At 37.5% G+C, this 9,320-nt stretch overlaps 2 protein-coding genes across 2 annotated transcripts; one reads left to right on the plus strand and one right to left on the minus strand.

The window, feature by feature from the left end:
• Window positions 1-235: 235 nt before the first annotated feature.
• On the plus strand, window positions 236-4,838 carry LOC117638790 (calcium-dependent protein kinase 26). Its single transcript, XM_034373911.1, has 9 exons — window positions 236-643; window positions 1,067-1,920; window positions 2,260-2,403; window positions 2,488-2,640; window positions 3,143-3,258; window positions 3,500-3,667; window positions 3,809-4,033; window positions 4,227-4,393; window positions 4,572-4,838. The coding sequence occupies exons 2-8, from the start codon at window positions 1,140-1,142 to the stop codon at window positions 4,359-4,361; spliced, it is 1,722 nt and encodes a 573-aa protein (XP_034229802.1). The 5' UTR covers window positions 236-643; window positions 1,067-1,139; the 3' UTR covers window positions 4,362-4,393; window positions 4,572-4,838.
• A 730-nt stretch (window positions 4,839-5,568) lies between these two features.
• Window positions 5,569-8,295, minus strand: LOC117638791. The gene is made up of 4 exons (XM_034373912.1): window positions 7,883-8,295; window positions 6,840-7,483; window positions 6,240-6,449; window positions 5,569-5,866 (listed from the first exon to the last, which is right to left on the minus strand). The coding sequence occupies exons 1-4, from the start codon at window positions 8,112-8,114 to the stop codon at window positions 5,822-5,824; spliced, it is 1,131 nt and encodes a 376-aa protein (XP_034229803.1). The 5' UTR covers window positions 8,115-8,295; the 3' UTR covers window positions 5,569-5,821.
• Window positions 8,296-9,320: the final 1,025 nt, after the last annotated feature.

Here is a 9,320-nt window from a genome sequence, read left to right on the forward strand (position 1 = left end):
ACATTGCACCACCTCATTCTCGGAACCAACCCGACCCAAAATCTCGGAATTCACCTTTTTCACCGCGGCTCTACCGGCAGGTCAACATGGTAACTTTTCCTCTTTTTTTTTTACCTCCTCCCCCCAGTTCCAAGAATGCCGTGTGCTCCTTTTATTTTCATTGTTCAGACAAAAATAAATCACAAAAGATTAAAATAAATAAATGGAAAATTTTTGGATGACATGAAGGCCATTAAAAAAAGACGCGTTTTAAAATAGCTGGTATATGGTTTTTATTTAATTAATTGCAAAAATTAAAATAAAAGTGAAGAGAGGAGAGAGGGAGTGAGAGGGAGTGAGAGAGAGGGGAAGGTTAGAACTTGAGATGAGAATAGCTGGTCAGCACTCACCTCCGATGTTTCCCAGCAACACCATCCCAAAATAACAACAATCCAAAACAGCCCCTAATTAACAAAAATATAATTTTGGAAGAAACCCATTTTTTCAAAATCATTATAGCTGTAAAGATTATTCCAATCCCAAAGCCTTTTGTTGATTTTGAGATCAAAATCAAATCTTCATAAGCACCTTGTTTATATCCTTGTTCTTCTCCCACCTTGTGTTTAATTCGTTCACACTCCCGTCGTTTCAAGTTTTTCAACTGGTAAAGGCCCCGTCTTTCTCTCTCTTTCTCTAAAAAATGTATTTGCTTTCTTGCTTTCTATCTGTGAATATCTGAATCTTGGTCTTTTTGGTTTTCTGGTTGCTGGGTTGTTTTCTTTCTGTTTAAAGATTTGATCTTTGTGGTTAATTGGTAAGCTCTTGTTGCAATAATCGTATGTATGATATGGATTTATATCATGGAAAAACTAGTGAAAAAGAAAAGGTTCTTTCTTGGGTTGCTTGGAAAATTCAATTTCAATGCTTTGCTTGCTTTCTTTTTCATGGTTAATGGATTCATATATGTGGAGCCCATAGGTCTGATCTGCTTATTATGATGATGAACTTTTCTTGGATTTGTTAGCCATGCTTATTGCTTATTTTAACTTTTGACTGAATGTGTTATGCACTATTTGCATGCTTCCAGAGCGAATTGATGAGAAACCAATTGGGTGTGGGAAAGTCTGTGAAAAAGTCTTGAGGGGATTTGTGATTGTTTCATGGGCAACACATGCCGTGGATCTTTCAGGGGGAAATATTTTCAGGGCTACAACCAGCCCGAAGACCAATCTGCTTCCATTTCCAAGCCCAACACCTCTTCTGACCATTCGACTTCTGACCACTCCCCATCCAGCTTGAAATCTCAGCACAACGTTCCCCAAGAATTCTCCAAAGTCAGCCCCAAAACCAAAAACAACCATAACAATAGTAATCCACCCATCATTAGTCCCAGGAAAGACAACACCATGAGGAGATGCATTGATAACCAAAGCTATTATGTGTTGGGTCATAAGACTGCCAACATTCGTGATCTTTACACGTTGGGTCATAAGTTAGGACAGGGACAATTTGGGACTACTTATTTATGCACCGAGATTGCTACGGGCAATCAGTATGCGTGCAAGTCTATCTCCAAGAGGAAGTTGATCTCAAAGGAGGATGTGGACGATGTGAGGAGGGAGATTCAGATAATGCACCATTTGGCTGGTCACAAGAATATTGTGACAATCAAGGGTGCCTACGAGGATGCACTGTACGTTCATATTGTGATGGAGCTTTGTGCTGGCGGTGAGTTGTTTGACCGCATCATCCAGAGGGGACATTACAGTGAGAGGAGGGCAGCTGAGTTGACAAGGATTATTGTTGGGGTTGTTGAAGCTTGCCATTCACTTGGTGTCATGCATAGAGATCTAAAGCCCGAGAATTTCTTGTTAGTTAACAAGGACGATGACTTCTCTCTCAAAGCCATTGATTTTGGACTCTCAGTTTTTTTCAAACCAGGTAAACAAGCAAAAATAAATGTGGTTTCCTTTTTTAATTTTTATTTTTGATGATCTGGAGCATAGTAAATAACTAGTGCACTTCAATAGTATAATTTTAATAGTAAAATGGAACATCTTATGTTAGGGGATTTGATTTTCTGCACTTGTATTTAATTTATGGGTTATATCAAGTTCTTGTGCATTTGAGTAGTTAAACATATGTAGTGCGTATATAATAATAAGTTCTCTTAACTTCTGTTCTGAATTTATTGGTACTGTTTCTAGATAATAATTGAAAAGCTGGAATGCATTGCAGTGTCACTGTTGTGTCTCTTTAAGTCTTTCAACTGTCTTTCAGGTCAAGTTTTCACTGATGTGGTTGGAAGCCCATATTATGTTGCTCCGGAGGTACTCCTCAAGCATTATGGACCAGAAGCAGATGTGTGGACTGCAGGCGTTATTCTGTATATTTTGCTAAGTGGTGTGCCACCATTTTGGGCAGGTAATGGTGGTTTGGTATTTATTGTGAAACAGAGGTTACTTCATGTTTTCTATTACTGAAAAGTTTTACTTGTTTGGTGTACAGAAACTCAGCAGGGGATATTTGATGCGGTCTTGAAGGGATATATTGACTTCGAGTCAGAGCCATGGCCCTTAATATCTGACAGCGCAAAAGACCTAATCCGGAAAATGCTCTGTTCTCGGCCTTCAGATCGCTTGACTGCTCATGAAGTGCTATGTACGTTTAAACCTTATTTTAGTGCAATAATGTGCATGGTTTAATGTGACCAGAATAGGAAATTTATTTGTTGTTGGTTGTTCTCCTTTTCTTTTCGTTGGATGGATCATGTCATTATTACTACATGCACAATATTTGCTGCTAACGACATTATGCGAAAAATTTGCTGGATAAAACTTCAGTCCCTTTTAAGTTGAACTCAGCGCATTCAATGTCTAAAGAGAATCAGCTATGTTTTCTTGAGAAAAAATTTAGCTAAAAAGGAATAAACTTTATTTGTCTGCCTAGATTTAATCATTTAAAGTATATGATGTGGGAGATGTTCCTTTCTTTTCGACTTACACCTATTGCTTAGCTTTCCTTGTTAGTGTGAGCTTTTTCAAATTTTACGAAATGAAGATTTAGAAAGACCGTTGAAGTGTGTTATTCATCATAATTGCCCAGTGTAAATTGCACACTTTTGCTACTCTCAAGCTTTCAAGTGATGTATTTTCGTTTTCAGGTCACCCTTGGATTTGTGAAAATGGGGTTGCTCCTGATAGAGCACTAGATCCAGCTGTACTTTCTCGTCTCAAACAGTTTTCTGCTATGAACAAGTTAAAGAAGATGGCCTTACGGGTAAGTGCATGCAGGAGACTGAAACATATTGTTACGCATTTTGTGTCAATTTTGGTGTTTCTTAGATGCTTTACTCATGTAGTTTTTGGCTTTGTATTTGGAACACGCATTTATAGTTCACGCATATGGTCCCTAAAATCTCAGGGCCCACTTTATAGTTCATGTTGACTTTTGGGTTGGCATGCCCCTTAACTGGGCTAGATGCTAGAACTTATTCTCAAGATTTCTAATGTATTATCAGGTAATAGCTGAAAGCCTTTCTGAGGAGGAGATTGCTGGGCTCAGAGAGATGTTCAAGGCAATGGATACTGATAATAGTGGTGCTATCACATTTGATGAACTCAAAGCTGGCTTGCGAAGATACGGCTCTACCATGAAGGATACAGAGATACGTGATCTTATGGATGCAGTAAGATGCTTGTTTCCAAATAGATTGTTTTATAGGCTTACAGACATGTCTAATTCTCAATCTTCTTGTTAATGTGCCAAATTCATTACCTTTTGACTTTGTTTATGTTTCAAAAAACTAAGCTGTTCTACTTCTTTCCAGGCTGATGTTGACAACAGTGGGACTATTGATTATGGGGAATTCATAGCTGCTACAGTTCATCTTAACAAACTAGAACGTGAAGAACATTTGGTTGCAGCCTTTCGATACTTTGATAAGGATGGAAGTGGTTATATTACAGTTGATGAGCTCCAGCAAGCTTGTGCAGAACATCACATGACTGACGTTCTTCTTGAAGATATTATAAGAGAAGTTGATCAAGATAATGTAAGTCATTAAAATTTCATGAGGAAAGTGCATATTTCTGCTTTATCAAATAGTTGACCAGAGTGTTTGATTTCTATCAGAATATCTCCTATGGAAATAGTTTAATGGAGAATTATGTTTTGTACCATCTATTTTAAGATTTAGGCTTCTTGCTATAAATGTTACTCAAGCTTCAATTCTCGCATGCATGCAGGATGGAAGAATTGACTACGGTGAATTTGTCGCCATGATGCAAAAGGGCAATGTGAAAGGCAATATGCCGATTGGAAGACGGACTATGAGGAACAGTCTAAATTTGAGCATGAGAGATGCACCAGGAGCTCATTAGCTTCCAACTAAGCACGTCAGCTTTATGTAAAGGTATCATTTTCTGCATTTTTGTTTTCTCATTTATCTGTTCCACTTCTAAGATATCAGAAGAATTTCAAAAGATTCTTCTCATGTTTCCAGATAACCATTGTAAGGAATATTATTGGTCTTTTGGCCTATGTGGGAGACTTTTAGACTATTTATAAGTAATCTTACTTGGTTTTGGCAGGTTGTACAGCAAAGTCAGAAGAGATTTGGTGGTAGAAGTTTGAGAAGCAAATTTTAATTCCTCAACTCCAGTAGATTTCAATAGGCCCCAGAAGATTTGAGTTGTGGAGATCCTGTTTTCATTTGTGTAGTGAAGCCTTTATGTTGCTGTATGACCACAGAACATGTTGTAAGCTTTGTTGACTCCAGAGTGGGAAGTGTTACAACTATTCAAAGATGCTAATTTCTTTTTGGGTGTTTTCCTTTAAAAGATGTCTTGTTGGTGTCATATGATTGTGGTGAAGGCAAATAACTCCAGGCTCCATCCGCCACATGATAAAGCGAAACAGAAAGGACAAAAAGAAATTGCAGCCTTTTTCTTAATCAAAGAAATTACGGCCTTTTTTCTTAATCAAAGAAATTACAGCCTTCTAAACACTGAAAAATAATTGTTATCTTTTTACTTTACTAACAATTCATTAACCCTAATTTTGTAGTGCCCTCATCGGGCTTTTAAAGAAAATGCCAATTCCCAACAGGTCTAATTTAATGGAAAAAGGTCTTTACTTGTAGATCTGAGGTCTCAGGTTCAAATTCTTACGGCATTGTAGTTTTGTGTGTGAAAAATTATTATTCCTGTAGTTTAGACTACGCTTGTACTAAAAATAAAAAAAGCCAATAAATGATGGGTTTCTTTCTAGTTGTGTCATATTGTTGGAACCTATCACATGCATATTTGTCTCATTTGTTGAAGGTGTTCATGTCCATTTAACGATTTATAATGGCACTGACAAACCCAGATTGGATTCCTTTGGAGCTGTCTGGGGGATTTGTCTGTTCAACCAACCAAATTTGCTGTAATCTAGAGAACAATCCCTGCATTTTCGCAAATGTTCATCCTGTCGGTATTTTTTTTCTTTCAAAAATCATCCTGTCGGTATTTACAAGCATTATTTACCTCATATTTGATCAAAACCATGTCAGAAAAATGAGGTACAAAATCCACCAGCAGGCTGCTGTTTCAACTTGCAAACTACATTTCAGAGCATGTTGTATTACTATGAGTTTGAACAAAATAGCACAAGTTTTGTACATGACATTATTGGCCACGTGATGTCGATGGCTTATTGTTGTTATCCATTGCCTCAACTAGATCAAAAAGAAAAAGAAAAAAGAGTCGAAGATACATTTCATATAAAATTCGATGTTTGTGTTTGAATTTGCTTGCATTGCGACTGATAGATAATTCATATTGGAACTCATCCGAAATTTCTATGCGGCCTTCAAAGTTGAAGTTTCATATGATACTGAGATATCCTGCAAAAGAAGATGGAATGATGTCAAAATAAGCACACACTGTTTTGTTAGTGACCATGAGAAACTGAAAGATCTGAATTTCAGCTCCGTTTACATGACCAGACTTAAAACCAAGGAACTGAAACTATCCTGTAAAATCTATTAATTGGAGCACAATATATATTGACACAGATGGATTTCACCATGGAAGCCACAAATACAGCAGCAGTATCCGAAAATGAGACGAAACCAGCTATCGGAACCTATGTACTATGATCTAGTCAAATATGTTGGACTGAATCCTTAGCTGGTTTGTTCTCGTCATTGGATGCTGAAATTCAAAACAAATAAATATATATGCAGAAAAAGATGTGGTATATGGATGCAAACTTGCCTTCAGCAATGCTGTGCTTGAGAAGGTGCATTTTGATGTGATTGCACGTCCATGATCCAACAGCCATCCCACCTCGCTGTAAGTATCACCATCTTTACATTCTTTTAGTGAACACCACAACTGCTTCGGAAGCAATATCAGACCACTTTCATCTCTTACGGAGTTCTGCTCACTGTTGTCTAAAAGTTCTTGAAAAAAGTTCTGTTTATCCTGTTCACATTATATACTAATTAGACCTTGGAGTTACAAGAAATCCAACAAATCAATGATAGTCTACCAAATGGATTGATATGCAATTACGTTGAGGTAATAGCTTCAGGAGAATTCAACACAAGAATATGTAGACGTTTCTTCCTATGGATCAAAACATGGATGTGATTCCCATAGTGGCAAAAGCAAAGAATGAAGTGAACCTCCGCAGCAAGAAAAATCACAAACTTTTAACCAAACAAAAGAATTATTTGAACCTCTCAAGCATACTTATTGAGCACAATAGTCTAATTACGGCACACAATTATGTTCAGGGATTTGAGCTTAATTTGAGCATATCAATCAAAATATACACACCAAACCAACAAGAGAAGGATTTTCATAACTCACATTTTCCAAACCATAACCATCAAAATTGGCAAGAGCTCTTGGGCCCTGCCAAGTCCCAACAACTTCTGAAGCTTTCAATGCAGCCGTAGAAGCAAAGGCAGAATCCCGGATAGCACACCCGCCTAATTGATCCCCATTTCTGAATGGTCCATACCACTGCTCACAAAACACTCTTGTATTCTGCAGCATCATCTTCATATTGTCTATACGGATGACCTGAATTATTCTCACACGTGACTCCTTATCTTGAGGGTTAATCAAGCAATACTCCAACTCCAACAACTTATTACCCTTTTCCTCAACTGGCCAGACGGCCACATAGCATCCGCTAGACTGATATGCAAAGGCAGAAACTTCGTTATTCACACCACCAATGTTCTTCTCAATGACTGTGTATCGTGTAGCGGCATCAGCTTCACATCCAACTGTGGGAAGTAGCTCTATATTCTTGTACACAAGAACGGGCTCTTCCGGGTTAGCAAGAGTGGGGCATTGAGTCTGCCAATCGAAAACCTTAACCTCCCACTCCCTGTAAGCTCCAGGTACAACATTCTCAGGAAGTTCAATTGGGTTCCCTTCCTTTGTGAAGTCTGCTCCATAGCCATCCCATTCACCGGACACATTTCTGGCAAATTCGGACCACGCTTGAACAGATAAAGAAGATTGATAAAAGAGAAATTGAATTAAATGCATCTTAAATATATCAACTTTAGATTCTAGATTTCACATATATAACATAAAGCATGGAAATTTAACCATCACCATCTCTTATCCAATCCTTTTTCTCTGCTTTATATTAAACCAGGTATATAACAACTGACCATTTTAGATTTGCAGCATGCAAATTGTTTGGAAATTAACCAGAATTATACAACCCAAATCCAAATAGCTTCATTTGCTCCAAATATTAAGCCAAGATGAAAATTTTTGTTGCTATAGATACAATCAGATGCTCTTATTTAAACCCAAAAAGCCAAATCCTAAAATAAATAAGCACAAGCATCACCATAGCTTTTGACTTAGAGAGCTTAGAATAAAGTTACCAGTGGCAGAAGTGGAAGTGGGATTGAAGTTGCTGTCCTCCTGAATTTGGAGTTTAACATCAGAAAGGGTGGTGTTGGTGGAGGACGAGGCAGTGCTTTGCACAATTTGAGTGCTTTGGCGACGATTGTGAGGCTGTTGAAATTGAGGGCTTGAAGGCTTTTTAGAAGGCAAAGAAGTGCTTAAGCTCAAAGCTCTGGTGTGGGGGATTATGCTGTTCAAAGCCAATGCCATGAGACTTGGATTTTTCAAATATGCTGTGGGTTATGGTGGCCGTTCTCTGCTCTTATCCTCAGACACAACAATGAAGCTGGGACAGAAAAGGACACAGTTGTGGCCTTGTTCTTAGTTGCTTGGCTGCACAAACAAGATGATGGAATATTCTTCTGAATCTTTGGCAGTTAGGAAGCCTGGAGAATCAATGGCACTTTGCAAACGATGTCGTATCATCTGATGTATTTCTGTTATTTACATTTGGGCCTCCACAAATTGGGTGGGTTGGAGGTGAACTCAAGCACAACCCAATATTTTATATATCCCAATAATTATGAGTGGGAATACTTTTTTGCTCAATTAAGAATTTAAACGTTGGTTATCGCTTTGCTTGTATGTGTTACAATCTGACAACGTAAGTATTTGGGGAGTCATATAACTTATGAAATGCATTGTTTTGCTTATTAGGTGATGGTATATTTGCCGAATATGAAAAACACTATTAGATTGTGAGCCACATCAAGTACCAAACAAATAGTGAGAATGACATATTGAATCTTAACTAGAAAATGGACCAAACTCTTTGCCAACCGTATTTTGGTCTCTACTAATTCAGTAATTTTGTTGTCTCGTCTTTTACTATACTAAAATTACAATTGTGATATATTTTAGTTAATTTTTGGATCACATCTATAAACAGCATTAGAATCACATAGCCATTTACAACTTTGGTTCAAAACAGTGGCAGAGCTAGTAGCTTGTCTTTGGGGGGTCAATACTATAGTTTCAAGATTTTATAGCCTTATATTTCAATTGATATAGCAGCAGGTGTTTAAGAGTTATTGACTTTTTCATGAAGCTTGAAAGGCCACGGTAACTGCAGACCTATATGTGGCGTCGCCCTTGATTCAAAATATAGATTAGGATTTCTCCAATGCACCAGAAACCCAAAACCCCAATTTGATTTTTTTCCCAAACTCAAACCCATATTTAGGTTTCAATTTAACTTTTTACTCACATGCATTAGAGGAAAAAAAGAGATGACCTTTATTATATAAGGTTGACATCTCACTTGGGTTAAAAATGCTGTTCACAATGTAGTGCATACATAGTTTATCTTTAGCATTATTCTGACAAGTTTGGATTAAAATTTAACAAACTTTGGTTTAGTGCTTATTGGTTAGCATGTGTTAAAATATTAGTCCGACATAGAATTGGATTGGACTA

This window comes from Prunus dulcis, chromosome 8, assembly GCF_902201215.1.
Source record: "Prunus dulcis chromosome 8, ALMONDv2, whole genome shotgun sequence".
NCBI classification, from domain to species: domain Eukaryota; kingdom Viridiplantae; phylum Streptophyta; class Magnoliopsida; order Rosales; family Rosaceae; genus Prunus; species Prunus dulcis.